The 21,454-nt window shown below is 46.7% G+C and overlaps 6 protein-coding genes across 9 annotated transcripts; 2 read left to right on the top strand and 4 right to left on the bottom strand.

Moving 5' to 3' along the window:
• The first annotated feature begins 2 nt into the window (after nucleotides 1-2).
• LOC136191595 (low-density lipoprotein receptor-related protein 4-like) lies at nucleotides 3-8,138 on the top strand. 2 transcript variants are annotated; one of them, XM_065979962.1, is made up of 31 exons: nucleotides 3-143; nucleotides 211-321; nucleotides 450-566; nucleotides 833-949; nucleotides 1,012-1,131; nucleotides 1,188-1,307; nucleotides 1,367-1,486; nucleotides 1,787-1,894; nucleotides 1,953-2,090; nucleotides 2,150-2,284; nucleotides 2,337-2,459; nucleotides 2,509-2,899; nucleotides 2,973-3,364; nucleotides 3,418-3,555; nucleotides 3,606-3,800; nucleotides 3,846-4,357; nucleotides 4,431-4,518; nucleotides 4,608-4,751; nucleotides 4,805-4,942; nucleotides 4,996-5,649; nucleotides 5,708-5,836; nucleotides 5,917-6,125; nucleotides 6,181-6,365; nucleotides 6,434-6,831; nucleotides 6,883-7,026; nucleotides 7,205-7,346; nucleotides 7,399-7,433; nucleotides 7,493-7,592; nucleotides 7,652-7,703; nucleotides 7,755-7,778; nucleotides 7,839-8,138. In XM_065979962.1, exons 1-31 carry the CDS (start codon nucleotides 86-88, stop codon nucleotides 7,965-7,967), a joined length of 5,466 nt encoding a protein of 1,821 aa, XP_065836034.1. In that variant the 5' UTR covers nucleotides 3-85; the 3' UTR covers nucleotides 7,968-8,138. The 2 variants fall into 2 exon arrangements, with proteins under 2 accessions (XP_065836034.1, XP_065836033.1); XM_065979961.1 differs by having other exon boundaries at nucleotides 7,396-7,433.
• Nucleotides 8,097-20,505, top strand: LOC136191616 (NADH dehydrogenase [ubiquinone] 1 alpha subcomplex subunit 9, mitochondrial-like). Its single transcript, XM_065979988.1, has 11 exons — nucleotides 8,097-8,214; nucleotides 8,275-8,392; nucleotides 8,459-8,556; nucleotides 8,696-8,787; nucleotides 8,838-8,979; nucleotides 9,043-9,145; nucleotides 9,198-9,277; nucleotides 9,388-9,464; nucleotides 9,538-9,633; nucleotides 9,699-9,765; nucleotides 9,831-20,505. The coding sequence occupies exons 1-11, from the start codon at nucleotides 8,179-8,181 to the stop codon at nucleotides 9,981-9,983; spliced, it is 1,062 nt and encodes a 353-aa protein (XP_065836060.1). The 5' UTR covers nucleotides 8,097-8,178; the 3' UTR covers nucleotides 9,984-20,505.
• LOC136191617 (uncharacterized) lies at nucleotides 9,558-12,419 on the bottom strand. 2 transcript variants are annotated; one of them, XR_010670874.1, is made up of 7 exons: nucleotides 12,399-12,419; nucleotides 12,202-12,342; nucleotides 11,491-12,143; nucleotides 11,379-11,434; nucleotides 11,200-11,324; nucleotides 10,813-11,147; nucleotides 9,558-10,765 (listed from the first exon to the last, which is right to left on the bottom strand). XR_010670874.1 is itself a non-coding variant. In XM_065979990.1 (6 exons), the coding sequence occupies exons 1-5, from the start codon at nucleotides 12,411-12,413 to the stop codon at nucleotides 11,242-11,244; spliced, it is 948 nt and encodes a 315-aa protein (XP_065836062.1). In that variant the 5' UTR covers nucleotides 12,414-12,419; the 3' UTR covers nucleotides 9,558-11,147; nucleotides 11,200-11,241. The 2 variants fall into 2 exon arrangements, 1 of the variants encoding a protein (XP_065836062.1); XM_065979990.1 differs by having other exon boundaries at nucleotides 9,558-11,147.
• LOC136191604 (uncharacterized) lies at nucleotides 12,533-14,674 on the bottom strand. Of its 2 annotated transcripts, XM_065979975.1 has the most exons (6): nucleotides 14,497-14,674; nucleotides 13,779-14,353; nucleotides 13,674-13,729; nucleotides 13,518-13,625; nucleotides 13,135-13,469; nucleotides 12,533-13,088 (listed from the first exon to the last, which is right to left on the bottom strand). In XM_065979975.1, the coding sequence occupies exons 1-6, from the start codon at nucleotides 14,647-14,649 to the stop codon at nucleotides 12,654-12,656; spliced, it is 1,662 nt and encodes a 553-aa protein (XP_065836047.1). In that variant the 5' UTR covers nucleotides 14,650-14,674; the 3' UTR covers nucleotides 12,533-12,653. The 2 variants fall into 2 exon arrangements, with proteins under 2 accessions (XP_065836047.1, XP_065836046.1); XM_065979974.1 differs by having other exon boundaries at nucleotides 13,135-13,625.
• On the bottom strand, nucleotides 16,938-19,037 carry LOC136191605 (frizzled and smoothened-like protein B). Its single transcript, XM_065979976.1, has 5 exons — nucleotides 18,860-19,037; nucleotides 18,076-18,706; nucleotides 17,917-18,027; nucleotides 17,526-17,863; nucleotides 16,938-17,479 (listed from the first exon to the last, which is right to left on the bottom strand). The coding sequence occupies exons 1-5, from the start codon at nucleotides 19,013-19,015 to the stop codon at nucleotides 17,045-17,047; spliced, it is 1,671 nt and encodes a 556-aa protein (XP_065836048.1). The 5' UTR covers nucleotides 19,016-19,037; the 3' UTR covers nucleotides 16,938-17,044.
• LOC136191603 (frizzled/smoothened-like sans CRD protein A) lies at nucleotides 19,124-21,332 on the bottom strand. Its single transcript, XM_065979973.1, has 6 exons — nucleotides 21,129-21,332; nucleotides 20,414-20,994; nucleotides 20,296-20,351; nucleotides 20,137-20,247; nucleotides 19,747-20,084; nucleotides 19,124-19,688 (listed from the first exon to the last, which is right to left on the bottom strand). The coding sequence occupies exons 1-6, from the start codon at nucleotides 21,297-21,299 to the stop codon at nucleotides 19,230-19,232; spliced, it is 1,716 nt and encodes a 571-aa protein (XP_065836045.1). The 5' UTR covers nucleotides 21,300-21,332; the 3' UTR covers nucleotides 19,124-19,229.
• Between the last annotated feature and the right edge of the window lie 122 nt (nucleotides 21,333-21,454).

Here is a 21,454-nt window from a genome sequence, read left to right as displayed (position 1 = left end):
ACGTAAGAGCCTGGCACGACAGCTACGACAATAGAAAGCGTCTAGACGCGACAGCACATTCGGTCGTCGTCGTTTCTTCTTTCTAATGGGTCGATATCTCTCTATCGTCTTCCTCATCGTCGTTTTCGTTCGATTTGCGCACGGTAGGCGACGTCACTCGAGCGTTCTTCGTCGCCGTGAGCCTCCCCTTTGTTTTGTTTCTTGTCGTAGCCTGCCCGTCGATCGATTTCGAGTGCGACAACGGGCTCTGCATTCCGAAAGAGTGGCAGTGCGACGGCGATAGGGATTGTCGCGGCGGCGAGGACGAACTCGGCTGTCCCGGTTAGCGAGAGAACGCGTTTTTCCTCCCCTGCGCTGCACACGGCGCTGTAGTGTGGTAGTTTTTCGCACACCCATTCTCGCTCCCCCACGCCTACATGTACCTTTTCTTCTTTTGCTTCCCCCCCCAGCAAGCCGGAATTGTAGCGCGGGCGAATTTCGGTGCGCGAACGGTCACTGCATACGTTCGACGTGGAAGTGCGATCAGGACAACGATTGCGGCGACGGCAGCGACGAGTTGAATTGTCGTAAGTTTTTGAGATTCGGCTTTTTTTGTTTCGGAAACGTAAAGTAAAACTAAAAGCGGGCCACCAGAGTAGTTTTATTATCTCTGATGGCACGTGCGTTTTTCGTGAGACAGTATCCTTTTTCGTACATGATAATAGCCTATAGCTCATTGACGATGCACCGAATCTCCTGCAAAAATATTTTGCCTTATAATGGTTGATCGTGCAGTACGAGCGATATTTAGTACAAAGCACGCAGTAATGTGTGATTTTTTTTAATTTTTTAGCGCTTAAAAATTGCACGTCTTCCGAGTTCAAGTGCGACCAGGGTAAGTGCATTCGAGCGAGCTGGCAGTGCGACGGCGATAACGACTGCGGCGATTCGTCGGACGAGAGAAATTGCAGTAAGTTACGATGCCGTACGCGTGCTCGGCAAAAAGGAAAGAGTCGTTTCTTCGTCTCCTAGCGGGCGTCACCTGTTCGGCGGTCGAATTCCAATGCGTCGGAACGTCCGAGTGCATCGCGCAAAGTTGGAAATGCGATGGCGAATCCGATTGCGGTAATGGAGCGGACGAAAAAGATTGCCGTAAGAATTAGAGGGAGGGTAATCGCGTAGTTAGAGAGGAAGTCGTTTTCTCACAGCTCCCATAACGAATTGCTCCGCGAATCAGTTTCTCTGCGCGACAAAGCGCTGCATTCCGGCAAGCTACGTGTGCGATCGCGACAACGATTGCGGCGATTGGTCAGACGAATCGTCGTGCCGTAAGAATAGAGTAGTACCAACGGTAGAAAATCTCCCCCCCATCTCACGCGTCGATTAGCTGCGCCCGGCAATTGCGCCGCAGACGAGTTCAAATGCCGAAGCGGCTTGTGCATTCCGTCCTTGTGGCGTTGCGACGGCGATTACGACTGCGAATTCGATTCCGACGAAGAGAACTGCAGTACGTGGGGAATTAGTAGAAATCTCCTCTCCATCTCTCTCCCCCCTCGAAAAAAATTTTTTATCGGACTCGTCAAACTTATAGACAAAGGCTATTCGCTGAAAACTCTAATTTATAGCCTAAGGAAAATGTTTGGTTTGATTAATTGATCGTGATGATTACAATGCGGTGCTTCGCTTGGAATGAGTCTCTAGGACTCTTAGCTAATTAGTGCAATCTTCTAGGAATTTCACTTAGATAGAAAACTCTAAAATGGGGAGACTCCCGCCGATTTTTAATTCGCCTTTTTTTTTAAATTAGCCTGTCTTCCCGGCGAGTTTCATTGTGCCAATTATCGTTGCATTCCGATGAGCAAAAAATGCGACGGGACGGACGAGTGCGGCGACGGCTCGGACGAAAGCAATTGTCGTAAGCGACTTATTAGAGACCCCTAACGATGATAAAGAGAAACAGGCGCTTTTTTTAGCTACGCCTACTCCGACAGTTCCGCCCTGCGCTCAGAACGAGTTCACGTGTCGCGATGGGCAGTGCATTGCGGAAAAGTCGGTCTGCGATCTCCGAAAGGATTGCGCGGACGGAAGCGACGAGGAACCGGCGAGAATATGTACGCAATTAATAAATTCGTATATGCATATATATTGAGTTTTTTTCTCCTATATATAGGTCCTACCGTTAGCGTTAACGAGTGCCAGCAGAACAACGGAGGCTGCGCGCAGAAGTGCCACAACACGAAGCACAGCTTCTACTGCTCGTGCCACGACGGCTATCGACTGGGAGCCGATCAGAAAAGCTGCACAGGCAATCAAACGATAAATAATAATAATAATAATATTTAATTATTTATGTATAGACATCGATGAGTGCGCCGATCCGTCCGTTTGCGTTCAGTACTGCGAGAACACGCAGGGCAGTTATCGATGCTCCTGCGCCAGCGGATACGTAAAAGACGGGTCAAAAAGTTGCATCGCCCAAGGTATAATAATAATAATAAATAAATAAATAAATAATACGTTTGCTTTTAGATCGATCGTCAACTGAAATTCTCTTTGCAAATCGCATCGATATTCGTCAAATTAAGCCGGATCGAAGCGATTTCACGAGCGTCGTCGGTCATCTGTCGAACGCAATAGCCGTCGATTTTCACTTGGAACGCGACTACATCTTCTGGACCGACGTCACGACGGATAAGATTATGCGCGCGCGAATGAACGGGAGCGACGCGCGCGAAATCGTCGCGTCCAATCTCGTCAGTCCCGGCGGCTTGGCCGTCGATTGGATACACGATCGGCTCTATTGGACGGATTCCGGTAGTCAACAGATCGAAGTGTCCGACTTGGACGGCAACACACGATCGGTGCTCATTTGGGAGAAAATCGATAAGCCTAGAGCAATCGTTCTCGATCCATGCGAAGGGTAAGGATAACGAATATAGATATGCATTTTTTCCTCTGTACTAAGATCTAGATCTTATATATGTCTCTTTTAGTTGGCTCTACTGGACGGACTGGGGTTCCCATCCCCGAATCAATCGCGCGTCGATGGACGGCCAAGCGCAGCAGTCCCTCGTCAATCAGACCATTTTTTGGCCGAACGGTCTCACCGTCGACTACGTCAAACGTCGTCTCTACTGGATCGACGCCAAGTTCCATCGCATGGAAACGATTCGCATGGACGGCACGGATCGGCGCGTCGTCATCGCGTCGGGCATTACGCATCCGTTCGCGCTGAGTCTCTTCGAGGACGCCGTCTATTGGACCGATTGGCAAACGAAGGCGATACACAAGTCGAGTCTGTGGGGCGAGAATCCGCAGATCTTTCAAGACAGTCTCTATTTTCCTATGGACGTGCACGTCGTTCATCCGCTCCGACAACCCAAATGTGAGCCTCCTTTTCTCCCTCCCGCTTGCGTGACGGTTTTTTTTTTAATTTAGGTCCGAGTCGCTGTCTCGATAATGGGTGCAGTGACTTGTGCTTGTCGCGCGCCAATTACGACGGGAGCGGCGTCACGCATTCGTGCGCTTGTCCCACGGGATTTCTACTAAAGTCGGACAAGAAAGAATGCTTTGAAGGTGAGCTATGATACGCGTACCTTTGACCGTGACGAATCTCTTTCTCCTAGAGCACAACAAGTTTCTCATGTTCGCTCGTCGGACGGACATTCGCGTCATATCCTTCGACACGGCCATCCATTCGAACGTCATTCTGCCGCTGAACGGTCTACGAAGCGCAATAGCGCTCGATTTCGAAATTGATCAGAATCAGGTCTTCTGGAGTGACGTCACTCTCGATTCCATCAGCAAATCCAACACAAACGGTAAAGGAAAACATTCCATTATTTATCTATTTTTTTCTTGTCCAGGTAAGGATCAAAAAGTGATTGCGTTGAATAGCCTCGAGAGTCCCGCCGGCTTGGCCGTCGATTGGATCAACGAGAAAGTCTACTGGACCGACGCCGGAACGGATAAAATCGAAGTGAGCAACTTCGACGGGAGCCAACGAAGCGTCGTCATCTGGAGCGGCATGGAACGTCCGCGCGACATCGTCGTCGATCCGTCGAACGGCTATTTCTATTGGACGGACTGGGGAACGGTCGCGCTCATATCGAAGGCCTTTCTCGACGGCACTCGCGCGTCCGTCGTCGTCAATTCGAATCTGACGTGGCCGAACGGGCTCACGATTGGCGACGAGAACGGCGTTCGGTTTCTCTTCTGGGTCGACGCCGGACGAAAAGTGATTGAGAAGGCGCGAACCGATGGGAGAAGTCGGACGATTTTGATCAGTTTGGATTTGCCTCATCCGTTCGGTATTACGCTGTCGGGGAATACGCTCTATTGGACGGATTGGCAGAAGAAATCCGTTGAGAGAGCTCAGGTGGGCCTGTAGGAGGGCTTCTTCGATTTAATTAATTAAAATTATTGTGAATTTTTTATTTATTTATTTTAAGACGGACGGGTCGAATCGGGTGACCGTTGTCGGCGATTTGGAAAATCTGATGGATATTCATTTCTACGACAGGGCTGCAATGAGAGACGGTACACAGAGTCTCGCCGCCTTAGCATAACCCCCCCCTCCCCCCCTGTTCATTGTTCTACTGTGGTCTTTTCTTTCCCGTTTCTTTTAGCCAAGGCTAGGACGAATACTCCGTGTGCGATACGTAACGGGGGCTGTAGTCACATCTGCGTTGGGCAGCCGGCTTCGAAGCGCGCCTGTTTGTGTCCGACTGGGATAACGATGGCGAAGTCTTCGACTACTCAGTGCAATCAAGGTGATCGGGGGCCACAAGAAGTAATATTGTATTTTTTTAAAAATTATTTGTAGATATGACGGCATTTTTGGTTTTTGCTATGCGCGATTCGATTCGCCGAATCTCGTTCGACGTGCCGTACTACGCCGACGTCATCGTCCCATTGGACGGTCTCAAGAACGCCGTCGCTCTGGACGTAGACACAGTGACAGGTAATAACGAAATAAATAAACATTCTAATTCGAATCATCGACGAATAATCTAGACACAGTCTACTGGACGGACGGCAATCAAGACACGATCTCCGCCGCCTTTTTCAACGGCTCGAACCAGCGCGAAATCATCAACACCGGTCTCGACACGCCTGACGGCTTCGCCATCGACTCGTCGTCGCGCCTCCTCTACTGGACGGACACGGGAAAGAATCGCATCGAAGTCGCCTCTCTCGATGGCAAACATCGTCGCATTCTCTTCTGGAAAGATCTCGATAGTCCGCGCGCGATCGCGCTCGATCTTCCGACGGGGTACATGTTCTGGACGGACTGGGGTAAGACGCCGAAAATCGAGCGCGCTTCGATGGACGGCGACTTGGCGTCTCGCGCGACGCTCGTGCGACGTCAGTTGGGCTGGCCGAACGGCTTGGCCGTCGATTCGACGGCGAAGCGGCTCTATTGGGCGGACGCGCGCACGGAGAAGATCGAGACGTGCGATTTCGATGGAAACGGGCGACGAGCGCTCGTGACGAAGGCGCCGCATCCGTACGGATTGACGCTCTTTGGGGGGAAGATGTATTGGACGGATTGGCAAGATCGGGTCGTGCAGGCGGCGAGTAAGGCGGACGGGAGCGGCGGGGAGATTCTTCGGGGAAATCTGCCCGGACTGATGGACGTACATGCGGTGAATAGGAGCCTTCCACGAGGTAGAAAAATACGCGGCGTGTAGAATAGATAATATTGAGAGTCGCGTTTTTTTTCTAGTTCGGAGTCCGTGCGATTCAATGTCTTGCTCCCACTTGTGTCTTCCCAGACACGCGAGTAGCGGAGCAATTGCCAATTGCGTGTGCAGCACGGGAATCGTCCCCAACAGAAACGGGATATGCTCTTCAAGTAAGCGTAGGCCCAAGTAGAGAAGCGTAGCTTTGGGGGCTGTAGTATACGTACTTGGAGATACAAAGGTGTGTTCTTAGCTCCCAACGATTTCCTGCTTTTCTGCTCGAGAACCGCGGTGAGTCGCATTTCTCTCAACACCATCGACAACACGGACGTCGTCGTCGTGAAGAATCAACGCAACGCCATAGCAACCGATTATCTATACTCAAGCAAATTGATGTTTTGGACTGACGTCGCTTCCGACGTCATAATGAGCTCGACGTTCGACGGGACGAAGATCACGACGGTCGGTCGAGAAAAGAACGAATTTTTCAACAATCTCTTTGAACTCTTGTGCGTAGGTTATTAGCGATAACGTCGTAACGCCGGACGGCGTTGCTGTAGATTGGATAGCGGGCAATCTTTACTGGACGGATACCGGGAGAAATGCAATCGAAGTGGCTCGCATCAGCGGCAAAGCTAGAAAGGTCGTAGTATCGACCAACTTAGACGAACCGCGTGCGATTTCTGTTCATCCAGTAAAAGGGTAAGTTAATTGTCATTGATGTATAGCATAGGATTAGTGTCAATTATGAAATCTTTTTTTCTTTCTAGTCTCATGGTTTGGTCCGACTGGGGCGACCATCCGAAGATCGAAGTCGCTGCTTTGGACGGCGCGTTTCGTCTTGAAATCGTCAACACGGACTTGGGCTGGCCGAACGGATTGACTGTCGACTACGACGCTGACCTCATCTACTGGGCCGACGCTCGTACGAACAAAATCGAACGCTGCGATTTGCTCGGAAACGGTCGAACGGAGCTTCAGTTCACGCCGACGCCGCCTCACATCTTCGGATTGACTCTCAAAGGCGACTATCTCTACTGGACCGACTGGCAGACGAAAACCATTTCAAAGGCGACGAAAAACGGGTCGACGCAGGTGGAAGTTCTTCTCGGCGATTTGCAAGGAGGGTTGATGGACGTCACGGCCGTTTCGAGCGATAGGCAGAAGGGTAAAGATAATGAAAATATTAGTTTTTCTAATCGAAGTGATTTTTGTCAAGGAACGAATCTTTGTGCGGTGAGAAACGGCGGCTGTACGCATCTCTGCTTCTACAAGCCGGAGGTGAAGAGCGGCTTGGGCGTCGGTCCGTTTCGCGTATTGTGCGGCTGCCCGGACGTTTCTGACGGAAGGCGATGCTCCAAAGGTAAATTGTAGTGAGAATTTTGATAGCTGCGAGGTTAGTACAATGAGACCTGCGAGGGTTTCTCTTCCTTGCAAGGGTGCGTTTTCTTGTTCTATGTAGACGGGTTCTCCGAGCACTTAGGAATTTTTTTATAGCTATACTGAGCAACATACATGTACTGAGTCACATTTTCTTTTAGTTCCACGCTCTGATATACCTACAGAATCTGTAAGTACGGTCGCCAGCGGCGTCGCCAGCACGGAAGGCGCCACAGGAACGAGTGGAGGCGATATGACTGGACCAGTGATATCAGAGATGGCTACCCAACCGGGATTTTCAGAGTAAAGTACCGCTTCTCTTTCAAACTCTGAATAATGGCAGTCTCCTTAGTAGGCCAGCAGGGTCAAAAAGTCCTATTAAATCCTCAGGTTTTGTCCTACACTAAAGCAGAAGCGTTGTATGATTTCATCTTTTTTTTTCTGCGTAGGCTCGTCTACTTCTGTTATTGCGGGCGCTGTGGTCGGCTGCGTTCTCGGGCTGCTATTGATCATCCTCGTCGTGTTTCTACTTTTGCGTTATTATCACAGGTTAGACGTCACTGTTTTTGTGGTCAGCCTGACTGAGTCCCTTATTTCTCGTACTGCAGAAAAGGACTGTACACTGTTGATGAAGGCTTTTCGAATCCTGCTTTTCGCACGGTAAGATTTGCGTAGCGATTTGTCTGGTGACAATGCGTGTTTTGTATGTAGACGGAGGTGAGGAACAATGAGCGGGTAAGTATTGATTTTTAGACGCGGTGAACAATATTTTTTCTATACACGTTTTTCTTCCAGGTCAGGGAGCCTGAAGGCAAAGCCAGTCACTCGTACTCGGCAAATCCATACCCGCCCTCTGCCGTCAAAGTGACTGCTTCGTCAGCTCACTACAAAAAGCCTCCTCATCCGTCGGAAACAGAACTGTAGCTCGCTGCTCAACGTTAACTCATAAGGCTCAATCAATCGTGCTCCAGATCAGAACACTTTAGCAAATCAAACGTCTATCCTCAATAATTTTCAGTAGTTATATGTGGCTAGCTAATCTCCCTGCCTTAGATATTAGACTTATATGGGAAAAGACATTCTCGATAATTGAAACACCTCTACTGATCAGCCGGGACCTTGTAAGGTTGTCAACATGGCCACGACCCGATTTTGCGGCGTTATAGCACGCGTATGTCGCTCCTTTGCATCAGAAATGGTCCAAGTACGCTGATTTTGTTCGTTTCTGTAGAGAAACGCTTCGTGGCTATCGAAAACAGGCCGCGGAGGCCGCTCTTCGTTCTCCGGCGAAGTTGTGACCGTTTTCGGAGCGACCGGCTTCGTCGGCCGATACATCGTCAATCGATTAGGTAAAACAAAGTGAAAAATCGCAACGGGGGCCCCCAATGGGGGAACACGACGCATATCTCACAAAGGCCGATGCGGCACGCAGCTCATCATTCCCTATCGCGGCGACGACCACGACACGCGACACTTGAAACTAATGGGAGATCTCGGACAAGTTCACATGATCGTAAGAAAACAGAGATTTAGAAAAGGGGCCCCGGGACCCTCTTCGAGACGAAATCCCGATTCTAGATATTTAGCGGTATTGCTTATTTCTAGATTAAATTTAGAGTTCCCCAATTATAATTAAATTTTCGCGTTTCTAGCCGTACGGCTTGAAAGACGAGAAATCGGTGCGCGAAGCCGTGCGCCATTCGGACAAGGTCGTAAATCTCATAGGAAGAGACTTTGAAACGAGGTCCGTTTGAAACCCTCCCTCCTCCCTTACAAAAATTCGCGAATTCCCAGACGATTCTCCTTCGACGACGCTCTCAATTGCGGCGCGCGTACGATCGCTCGCGCTTCCAAAGAGGCCGGAATCGAGCGTCTCGTTCACGTGTCGGCTCTAAACGCTTCTCCAGACTCTCCTTCGAAGTTTCTTAGAGCGAAGGTATAGGCGTTTATGTAGGTAATAAGCTACACATAATTTTATTGGATTTGTTTCGGTGTTTAGTTTGCTGGCGAGGAGGCGGTTCGCGAGGAATTTCCCCAAGCGACGATCATGCGTCCGTCGAACATCGTTGGTCGCGAAGACAGATTCTTCAATTATTATGCCAGTATAAGAAAATGAATTTTCTTTTTGAAGAAAAGAAGCATTGTTTTTTGTAGATTTTCGAATGCTGCCGTTCCTTCTCAAAGGCGTTCCTCTCCAGCGAGGCCGATTGGACGCTCAGAAGCAGCCCGTTTTCGTAAGCCAGTAAAGTAGTGCACACGTTTAGTGAGACCCTCGTTCCACGCGCGCATAAACCCCGTTTCTCCCCCCAATCAATCAAATTCCATAGTCGTTTGATTGGTCTAGGTAGCTGACGTTACATCAGCTATTTTTAACGCACTCGACGACGCTGGAACAGCCGGCAAAACGTTCGAACTCGTCGGGTAAAAAAAGAGTCGATACCCTTTAGCCTATTAGGGTTTTAAATATCTTCCCTCCTTTCCCCTTACCCCCAAGTTCCGACGTGTTCGCTCTATACGATCTGATCGAGTATATTTACAAAGTTATGAAGAGGCCGTTCAAGCCCTACACGCTACCCAAGTCACTGTACAGGTAACAGAATTCCCCTCGCTGATTCGCTAACTAGCGTAAAAACGTCCTCCCTATATTCACCTAAGTCTCATCGCCTTTGCTCTGGAGATGAGCCCCTTTGATCCGTATCTCACCAGAGATATTCTACTGCGAGTAAGGCGCGATGCAACGGCGCTTTTTTCCTCCTTAAGCGTTCCCCGTTTCCCTCTTCGTCCTAGCAACACCTTAGCGACACTCTCACGCCGAATACGCCCGGGTTAGAAGATCTCGGCGTCGATCCCATGCCCATCGAAGAAGTGGCGCTCAGCGTTCTTCGCCGTCATCGCGATTTCTTTCACTTTAACGAATCGCTTGACGACATTCACACCTAATAGCACTTCCAGTAGTTTTGTTTTTCGCCCTTATGTGATATGATAATATTTCGTTGGGTGTTACGTGAAAAAAGTCCTTATATGATAGAGGTCAGTGCACCGTTACTTAGCCGAACCCTAGGCTATGACCGCCTTGCTTAGTGATGGTCAAAGCGTTGTCTGAGTATTCATTCCCCCAGTGACGTAGTCGAAAGACGCGCGAATTTTTAACGAAACTACCAACCGGTTCAGACTCCGAGACTAGTAAGAGAAACGAACAAACGCAACGATTTTTGCACGCGAAACGACGCTCGAAATTAGGAGGAAATCGAACTGTAATTTTGATAGAAAGACGACGTCGTAGTCGGAAAGAGAGACGTGACTTGACTCGGACGTTCCGCCGCGTCTTCGTCTCTCTTTCGACGTCTTCTACAGAGATTCTTCCAGTAGCCCCTTCCCGCCTCCGGCACGAGACAATAGGCGACTACGGCCGCGAAAAATAGAATCCAAATTGCAAAAGAGATCAAACAAGCGACGATGGCGTTCGTCGAAAACGCCGCCGCGTTCGTGCACCCGTTCGTCGCCGTTAGATTGCGACTGCTTAGGCACTTGACAAATTTGAGAAAGTTCTCGGTGTCCTTGTAGAAAATTTGACTGAATATCGTGACCGAAACCATGAGAGCGCTGAAGCTCAGCGGCATGAAAATCGATAGAAGAGAAAACCGTTTTTGAACCAACGTATACGTCTTGAAAATTGCGTCCTTCTTTTGAGCGCAATTCTCGAAGAAAGACCACGTTTTTACCTATTCGAGCAAACACTCAACTATTCAAATATTTAACGATGTCATACCTGATAGAGCCTGTATATGACGAACCCAGACATGACAGTCCCCGTCCAAACTATGATAGTACTGGGTAAAATAATGGCGTAGAAAAACGAGGATATGGACGATGGCGTGCACATGACTGCGTAGAAGGTAGTCTTCGCGTAGTCGAGTCCTCGTAAACGAGCGACGGCTATTATGACTCCCGGTACGAGAATAGATAGGGTTAGCTGGACGATGAAAAACGCCTTGCGATGACGAGGTTCGAAACTTTTCACTTTCCACACGGCGACAAGGGTGTTCAAAACGGAGAACATCCACCACATTAGAGCCGAAATGTATCCGAAGTGATAGATGATTCCTACGGAGAGGAATTAGATTTTGGTTTTCCTAAAAAAAAGAGTTTTAATAACCTTGGGTGCGGCAAATTATCGTGGGATCGCTCCACGAAGCGATCATGTCCACGAAGCGATCATGTCCTCGTGTTTGCAGTACGTTTTATTTTGACCGACAAGAATCGGTATCGTCGCAGAAACGTCTGTAAAAAAGTTCAAGTTCAGTACTAGTTAGAATCGTCGTTGAGATCACTTACTAACTAGAGCTAGAGATACGGCGAAAAATAGCCCTGATACCGAGAGATAGTTTAACCTTAGTACACAACGAAATTTATCGATTGCGTATATATCTAAAAGCGTTTCGCTTACAATTCCTTCACTTTGATCCAAGTAATAAGTATTATAATCAAGCAAATCCAGCCGAAAGTCGTCGAAGTGTAGAGCGCAGTGTAGAATACGCGTGAACCGACTGTGGCGTTCCACGCGTTTTCATCGCACGGAGGCGAACAACGCAGTCCGCTCGCGCGCATCAGTTCGCTCGTTGTCGGCACTAGAGGCTTCGGGCACGCCGTGGCGTTCGCACCCTTCCTCGCGATCCACTTGCCCGCGCACTTCGGAACGGTTAGACAGGAAAGCGATAGCACTTTCTCGACGATCGGCAAAATATCGCATCTCCGAAGTTTCGCGAACGCCGAGCAGATGCTCTGCTCGTCGTCGTCGTCGTCGTCGTCGCGACGAGATTCTTCGCAGTCTTTGAACGCGTAGCGACAAACGAGCGTGAGCATTTCCGTCGTGCATCGATCTTTTTTTGGACGCGGAAAGAGACGTTCGACGTCTTGTTCCGCTTTCGAGTAGTTATCGCAACAAGAAACCGAAATATTCCTCGACCCGTTTACGCTTTCGTCGCGACTCCACTGCGAAAAAACCGCGCTACACGCCGACCGTTTTAGACGTTGAATCGAAATGGCCTGGATCGATTTTTCCCGGCAGATCGACGGCCATTCCGATTGGTTCCCTTTGCCCTATCGCAGGCGCGGAAAATAATATGAAAGGTCGTTTGCACGATGAAACGAGTTTTACTTCGGGATAGGTGATGGGCACGAAGTAGTACACGTAGACGGGCGTTGCGGTCACGATGAATAGAAGCATTAGGCCAGAACTTAAGGCGAGCAATCCCTTGCGGCTATTTCGTTCTGTGAGCGAATTCGTAGTAGACAATGCCTTAAGCGCGAGTTCTTATTATTGATTGTATCGGTCACGGGCGATGGAGTACTGACTTGAGTTGAGGTCATGCTTCTGCACGCTTAGGATAGGGAAGCGCGGTAGCGAAGGGACTCTCTAATGAAATTGTAGCGGTTAGAGAAGGCGCCTGCGCGTTGCTAGGCTCTGAACGAGTCTTGTATTTCTTAGCGATTTCATTTGCCCAAAGGACATACATGCATCTTCCGAACGACTGACGTAGTGTTAAGGAAGAAATTACGATTTTGACAAGACATGCATTAGCAAACATCAGAGTGCCGTGCGCGTACCAACTAACTGCTAGAAAGGGTTCTATCAGTAAAGAGACGAGTGGTTTCGGTTGGACCTTCCATCTCGTCGGCTTTCTTTTGCATCCATTTACGATTCGTCGCTTTTTTCCATATTTGGAGCCAATAGGCTCTCGCTCCCTTGTGTTGCGTTAGACAGTATACCATCGCGGCAATGACAATCGCATTCCATAGAGCGAAGCCTAGCACTATTAACATCCCCGTTGTCGTGTCGTTATCTTTGCACTTTGGAGAGCCCTTGAGACACTCCATGTCGTTTTGTATGTTTCGTAAAAACGATTCGTTAGTTGTCATTGCCGAAGTCATGGTAACGCTATAGGATAGTGGAATAAATATGGACAGAACGAAAAATCTCTTTTGACTTAGAGAAATTTCCGAGTTGTTTGCGACGCAGTCTCTCAAGTAAATCAATTTCTTCGCCTTAATGAATGCATTAGAGTAGGCAGAACAATAGGATATGTTTCACCTGGTAAAGCTTATATATGACAAAAGCAGACGCAAACGTACCGATGAAGATAATAATAGTGCTCGGCAAAACGCTTACGTAAAAGAGCGACGAATAGGAGGACGGAGTGCACAAGGTCGTTTGATAGGTGTTCCGTGTATACTGGACTCCGTGAACGATAGAAAAAGTAGTCAGACCTCCCGGTACAATGAGAGCCAAAGTTAATTGTACGAAGAAAACGATTTTGCGCTGTCTATGGCTATAGTTGCTATGCCTAAAAAGTGACAGAAGTGTATTGCAAACGGAACTGGCCCACCACATCAATGACGAAACGAGTCCAAACTGACCCATTAGTCCTAACGAGAGAATACTTTTAATTATGATTTGAAACTGAAAATTCGCACCTTGGATTTGACAGAGTTTCGTCGGGTCTTTCCAAGAGTCGATTAGATCGTCGTATTTGCAGTAGACTTTGTTCCGACCCCAAAAAACAGGAAACATTGTGGCAATGGCTAAAAAACGCACGTGACGAAACGTTATTCCACGTTTCGTCTACTTACCAACTACTGCATAAGATAATGCGAAAAGTAGACCGGTGACGGATTGATAACTGAACCTAAAACCTTTCCCTCAATAATAGCGTAGCGTAAACCCGTTCTGCATACATTTCTTTTACTTTGAACCACGTGAAGACTACCACCGCTATACAAGGCCAGAAAATCGCCACGGAAACATAATACGAGCCGTAGAAGAGATTGATGATCACGGGATTTCTCCAAGCTCTTTCTTCACACGGAAGGGAGCAGTAGAAGCCGTGCTCTCGCGCAAATTTGTTCTCAGTATACAGCAAGGGCTTCGAGCAGTTGACACGAGTACAATTTGAAAGTGATAGACACGATAACGATACTCCTTCGCTGACGAACGACTCGTTTCGCTCGCACATCGGTTCACGACTTAGAAATTCGTTTCGACGATCGTGCTTCTTATAAACGTAGCGACAGACGTTTAACGTGTACTGTCTAATGAACGATGGTGGTAGATTTTTTGTGGAAGCCGATTGGAACAGAGCTTCTAAGTCTTGCTCTGCTTTCGAGAAATTTCCACAATCGGCGATAGATATGTTCACGCTACTTGTTTTTATGGCGAACCAATTCCAATGCCGAAACGCAGACGTGCAAACAGATTTCTCTAAGACTTCAGTGGAAACGACTTGAACCCTAGTGGCGTTGAAACCAGTGTCCTGTAAAATAAAACAGTCTAGCTGTAGGTATTTTTCCCTCTCACGCCGTAGCAGCTAAGTGAAACTGTCGTTTGGGATCGTATTAACGGTATATTTCTCTCTTCAAAAAACCTATGCATTAGCGTCTGTTCGTTGTCACTTACTAGTTGATTTGGAGGCATAAAGTAGTAGACGACGACGGGCGTAGAAGCGACGCCAAACAGGATCGCTAAACCGAATAAGAGTGCCACCAACCCTCGTCGGTCGTTTCCCTTAGAATCAGGCAGATTGTTTGTGTGCTCAGTAGAGAGTAGCATTGTTGTCGCGGCTCGCGGACAGAGCGCAGTCAAGTGGCCCGTATCAGTAGCCTCGTCTTTCAGTTTCAAAAAAAGTGATAGCCACATTAGTTAAAAATAAGCGTCACGTTTTTGGTCGTACCGATGAACTACTAGAGACGTTTTTATCACTTGTGAAGAGGCGAGTGTTTTCGGTTGGACCTTCCATCTCGTCGGCTTGCTTTTGCATCCATTTACGACTTGTGGCTTTTTTCCAAACTTGAAACCAATAGGCTCTCGCTCCTTTGTATTGCGTTAGACAGTATACCACCCCAGCAATAACGATTGCATTCCATAGAGCGAAACTCAGCACTATACACATTCCCATTGTCGCGTCGTTAATTTTACACTTTGGAGAGCCCTCAAGACACTCCATATCGTTTTTGATGTGTCGTAAAAACGATTTGTTAGTCGTCATTGTCGAAGTCATTATAACGCTATAGGATAGTGGAACAAATATGGACAGAACGAAAAATCTCTTTTGACTTAAAGAAATTTCCGAGTTGTTTGCGACATAGTCTCTCAAGTAAATCGATTTCTTCGCCTTAATGAATGCATTAGAGTAGGCAGAACAATAGGATATGTTTCACCTGGTAAAGCTTATATATGACAAAAGCAGACGCAAACGTACCGATGTAGATAATAATAGTGCTCGGCAAAACGTTTACGTAAAAGAGCGATGAATAAGACGACGGAGTGCACAAGATCGTTTGATAGGTGTTCCGTGTATACTGGACTCCGTGAACGATAGAAAACGTAGTCAGACCTCCCGGTACTATTAGGGCCAAAGTTAATTGGGCGAAGAAAACGATTTTGCGCTGTCTGTGGCTATAGTTGCTTTGACATCTATAAAGTGACAGAAGTGTATTGCAAACGGAACTGGCCCACCACATCAATGACGAAACGAGTCCAAACTGACCCATTAGTCCTAACGACGAGAAAATACTTTTATATAAGGTTCTAAACTGACAACTCGCACCTTGGATTTGACAGAGTTTCGTTGGGTCTTTCCAAGAGTCAAATATATCGTCGTGTTTGCAGTAGACTTTGTTCTTACCCCAGACGTCAGGAAACATTGTAGCAATGACTAAAAACGCACGTGACGAAAATTTACTCTACGTTTGTACTTACCGACTACTGCATAAGATAATGCGAAAAGTAGGCCAGGGATAGAATGATAACAGAGCCTAAAACCTTTCCTGTCAATAATAGCATAGCATAAACCGTTCTGCATACATTTCTTTTACTTTGAACCACGTGAAGGCTATCACCGCTATACAAGGCCAGAAAATCGCCACAGAAACATAATACGAGCCGTAGAAAGTATTGATGATCACAGGATTTCTCCAAGCTCTTTCGTCACACGGAAGGGAGCAGTAGAAGCCGTGCTCTCGCGCAAATTTGTTCTCGGTATACAGCAAGGGCTTTGAGCAGTTGATATGAGTACAATTTGAAAGTGATAGACACGATAACGATACTCCTTCGCTGACGAACGACTCGTTTCGCTCGCACATCGGTTCACGACTTAGAAATTCGTTTCGACGATCGCGCTTCTGATAAACGTAGCGACAGACGTTTAACGTGTACTGTCTAATGAACGATTGCGGTAGATTTTTGGTAGAAGCCGACTGGAACAGAGCTATTAAGTCTTGCTCTGCTTTCGAAAAATTTCCACAATCGGCGATAGATATGTTCACAGGAGTTGTTTTTATGGCAAACCAATTCCATTGTTGAAACGCAGACTTGCAAACAGATTTCTCTAAGAGTTTAGTGGAAACGACTTGAACTCTGAAATCAGTCTCCTGTGAAATAAAACAGTCTAGCTGTAGGTATTTCTCCCTCTCACACCGTAGCAGCTAAGTGAAACTGTCGTTTGGGAGCGTATTAACGGCGATATACGGCTCTCTTCAAAAAACCTATAGCGTCTGTTCGTTGTCACTTACTAGTTGATTTGGAGGCATAAAGTAGTAGACGACGACGGGTGCAGAAGCGACACCAAACAGGATCGCTAAACCGAATAAGAGTGCCACCAACCCTCGTCGGTCATTTCCCTTAGAGGCAGGCAGATTGTTTGTGTGCCCAGTAGAGAGTAGCATTGTCGCGGCTCGCGGACAGAACGCAGTCAAGTATAACTATGACAGGCGCTCGACAAGTGGTCTTATTATTAGCCCTTAATTGTGATTCGGATGCTTCCGAAACTGAAAGGACAGGACTGTCTCTTCAGCTTCTGAAGCACTACTGTATACATCTAAATGGCCGAAGTTGCAGGAAACGCGTTTTTATTACACCTAAAAATTCATTTGCAAAACGACTACCGTAGTGATAGGAGTGGCACCTGTGACTTTAAGTTTGCTAGAATACTGTTTGTACCAATCAACTAGTTAGTATTTTTATCAGTAGTGAAGAGGCGAGTGTTTTCGGTTGGAACTTCCATCTCGTCGGCTTGCTTTTGCATCCATTTGCGACTCGTAACTTTTTTCCAAACTTGAAACCAATAGGCTCTCGCTCCTTTGTGCTGCGTTAGGCAGTATATCACCATAGCAAAGATCAACGAGTTCCATAGAGCGTAGCCTAGCACTATAAACAGCGCCGCCGTCATTTCGTCATTTTTGCACTCTTTTTGAGTATTATTAAGACACTTTATGTCGTCTTTGAGGTCTTTTACAAACGATTGACTGTTAATCATTGCCGCAGTCATGACAACGCTAAAGCATAGAGGGAAGAAAATGGACAGAAGAAAAAATCTCTTTTGGCTTAGAGAAATTTCCGAGTTGTTTGCAGTACACTGTCTCAGGTAGATCGATTTCTTTGCCTGAATATAAGAGTAGACAAAACGATAAGGAGGGTAGATATCTTACTCGGTAAAGTCCGTATATAACAAAAACGGACGCAGACGTACCAATAAACATGATGATAGTGCAGGGCAGAATGCATACGTAAAAAAGCGACGAATAAAAGGACTGAGTGCAGAAGACCGTTTGATAGGTGCTCTTTGTGTACTTGTCTCCGCGAACGATAGAGAAAGTAGTCAGACCTCCCGGTACTAATACGGCTAAAGTTAATTGAACGAAAAAGATCATTTTTCGTTGATGATGACTATAGCGGATTTCACGCCGAAAAAGTGACAAAAGTGTATTGCAGACGGAGCTGGCCCACCACATTAGAGACGAGACGAGTCCGAACTGACTCATTAGTCCTATAGGAACGAGTATTTATTTCGAATTGGTAGACTTTTGAGCGTTAATTCACCCTGGATTTGACAGATGGTCGTCGGGTCCTTCCAAGAGTCGATTAGTTCCTCGTGCTTGCAGTACACTTTATATCGGTCCCCGGCGAAATCAGGAAGCATTGCTGCGATACCTGAAACGCACGTAGCGATACATTATTCCCTTCCTCGTATACACTCACCAACTATTACGAAACTCAATGCGAAAAGTGTACCAGTTATAGACTGATAGTTCAACATTTGTTTTACTTTGAAGCACGTGATAAGTATCACGGCTACGCACGGCCAGAGGATCGCCATAGAAGTATAGAATAAGCCGTAGAAGAGATTGACTATCACGGAATCTCTCCAAAGCCTTTCGTCACACGGAAGGGAGCAGTTTAAGCCCAGTTCTCGCGCAAATTTGCTTTCGGTGTACAGCAAAGGCTTTGAGCAGTTAACACTATTGGCACAGTCTAGAACTGATAGACAGGATAACGATAGACCTTCAGTAATGAGCTCCTCGTCTCTTTCGCACTTCAGGCGAATTTCTGTGCGATTTTGGCGATAAACGTACTGGCAGACAGTTATCAAATAACGTTGCACAAACGATTGAGATAGATTTTTCGTAGAAGCCGACTCAAAAAGAGCTTTCAAATCTCTCTCGGCTTTGGAATAATTCCCACAACCGGCGATAGATAGGTTTCTATAAGGTTTTTCGCCGTCAACGAACCAATTCCAATGCTGAAACGCAGATTTGCAAGCGGATTTCTCTAGCAGTGTCGTATTAACAACTTGAGTTGGTCGAGATAGAGTAGAAGTTTTGAAATCGAACTGAGAACGACAAAAATTACGCAAGATGGTTTGAAAAAGTGAAAATGTCGTGGATACCGTATCCACGGCAGTTTCAGTTTCTTTGAATGAACTCGAGACCGTACATCTTGCTTGAAGGCATGCAGAGCGTTTGATGTAATCTCATGCACTTACTTGTTGATTTGGAGGCACAAAGTAATAGTATATGAAAACGGGCGTAGAAACTACACCGAACAAGATTGCTAGGCCGAATCCGAGCGCGATCAATCCTCGTCGGTCGTTGCCCCTTAAAACGGGCTGATCATTCATGCGCACAGTCAGCGATGACATTGTTTTGATATGGAAGTGTACAGGAACGCGACCCTATAAGAATTAATGCGATCGAAATTGCACGTCAGGTTATATCAGTTAAGCCGTTTCGTTTATCGCGGTAAGTCGCCCGTTACTTGCTAATGATTCAGAAACTAAAAGGTCTGAGGATGGACTTTATAGTCATGCATCATGTGAGTCTACTTAGAGCGTCACGTTTGCCAGAAAGTACCAATCAAATACTAGAGACGTTTTTATCAGTAGTAAAGAGGCGAGTGTTTTCGGTTGGACCTTCCATCTCGTCGGCTTGCTTTTGCATCCATTTTGATTTACGACTCGTAACTTTTTTCCAAACTTTAGACCAATAGGCTCTCGCTCCTTTGTGCTGCGTTAGGCAGTATACCACCATAGCAACGAATAACGAATTCCATAGAACATAGGCTAGCACTATAAACAGCTCCGATATCGTTTCGGTTTCGTCGCAGTCTTTTTGAGTTTCAATAGAGCCATTAGTAAGACACTTTATGTCGTCTTTGATGTCTTTTACAAACGATCGGTTGTTAATCATTGCCGCAGTCATGACAACGCTAAAGCATAGAGGGAAGAAAATGGACAGAAGAAAAAATCTCTTTTGGCTTAGAGAAATTTCCGAGTTGTTTGCAGTGCACTGTCTCTGATAGATCGATTTCTTTGCCTGAATTTAAGAATACCAGAGTAGACAAAACGATAAGGATCGAGGGTAAATGTCTTACTTGGTAAAGTCCGTATATAACAAAAACTGACGCAGACGTACCAATAAACATGATGATAGCGCAGGGCAGAATGCATAAGTAGAAAAGCGATGAATAAGAGGAGGGAGTGCACAAGATCGTTTGATAGGTGTTCCTTGTATACTTGTCTCCGTAAACGATAGAAAAAGAAGTCAAGCCTCCCGGTACTAGTAAGGCCAAAGTCAGTTGGATGATAAAAACCATTTTGCGTTGATGATGACTATAGCTGATTTCACGCCGGAAAAGTGACAAAAGTGTATTGCAGACGGAGCTGGCCCACCACATTAGAGACGAGATGAGTCCGAACTGACTCATTAGTCCTTAGAAACGAGTATTTATTTCAAATTGGAAGACTTTTGAGCGTTAATTCACCCTGGATTTGACAGATGGTCGTCGGGTCCTTCCAAGAGTCGATTAGTTCCTCGTGCTTGCAGTACACTTTATATATGCCCCCGGCGAAATCAGGAAGCATTGCTGCGATAGCTGAAACGCAGATAACGATAAATTACTCCCTGTTTTGTACATACTCACCAACTATTACAAAACTTAATGCGAATAGTGGACCAGTTACAGACTGATAGTTCAACCTATATAAAGTTTCTTTGTACAACACACTATACATGGTGTAGTTTATATTCGTTCTACGCACATTTGTTTCACTTTGAAGCACGTGATAAGTATGACGGCTACGCACGGCCAGAAAATCGCCGCAGAAGCATAGAATAAGCCGTAGAAGAGATTGACGATCACAGGGCTTCTCCAAAGCCTTTCGTCACACGGAAGGGAGCAGTTTATGCCCTGCTCTCGCGCAAATTTGCTCTTGGTATACAGCAAAGGCTTCGAACAGTTAACGCTATTCTTGCCTTTGGCACAGTCTAGAACTGATAGGCAGGATAGCGATAGACTTTCAGTAATGAACGCCTCGTCTCTTTCGCACTTCAGGCGCATTTCTGTTCGGCTTTGGCGATAAACGTACTGGCAGACAGTCATCAAGTAACGTTGTACAAACGATTGAGATAGATTTTTCGAAGAAGCCGACTCGAAAAGAGTTTCTAAATCCCGCTCGGCTTTGGAATAATTCCCACAACCGGCGATAAATAGGTTTCTATAAGGCTTTTTGCCCTTGGAAAACCAGTTCCAATGCTGAAACGCAGATTTGCAAGCGGATTTCTCTAGCAGTGTCGTAGAAACAACTTGAGCTGGTCGAGATAGAGTAGTTTTGAAGTCAGACTAAACGAGAACGAGAAAATTACGCAATATGGTTCGAATGAAGTGAAACTGTCGTGGATACCGGATCCACGGCAGTTTCTGTTTTGATTAGACTCGTGACTGTACATCTTGCTTGAAAAGCAGAGCGTACTTACCTCTTGATTTTGAGGCACATAGTAATAGTATATGAAGACAGGCGTAGAAACTACTCCGAACAAGATTGCTAGGCTGAATCCGAGAGCGATCAATCCTCGTCGGTCGTTACCCTCTAAAACGGGCCGATCATCATTCCGGCGCACAGTAGATGAAGGCAGCTGAGTCTGCATGAGCGTAAATGTGATATAGTGGCAGCTAGGGTAATCTTGTATAAGTACCGACACTGACTGGGGTCCCGGGGTCCTTTCGATCTATTTTCAGTGCGAAGTAAACGTGTGAGTGATAATATGGCAGTTGTTGGTGTAAATTAGGAGAGGAGTGTATT

The sequence above is a fragment of the Oscarella lobularis genome, chromosome 9 (genome assembly GCF_947507565.1).
Source record: "Oscarella lobularis chromosome 9, ooOscLobu1.1, whole genome shotgun sequence".
NCBI lineage: Eukaryota > Metazoa > Porifera > Homoscleromorpha > Homosclerophorida > Oscarellidae > Oscarella > Oscarella lobularis.
This window is presented reverse-complemented; position numbering and strand designations above follow the sequence as displayed.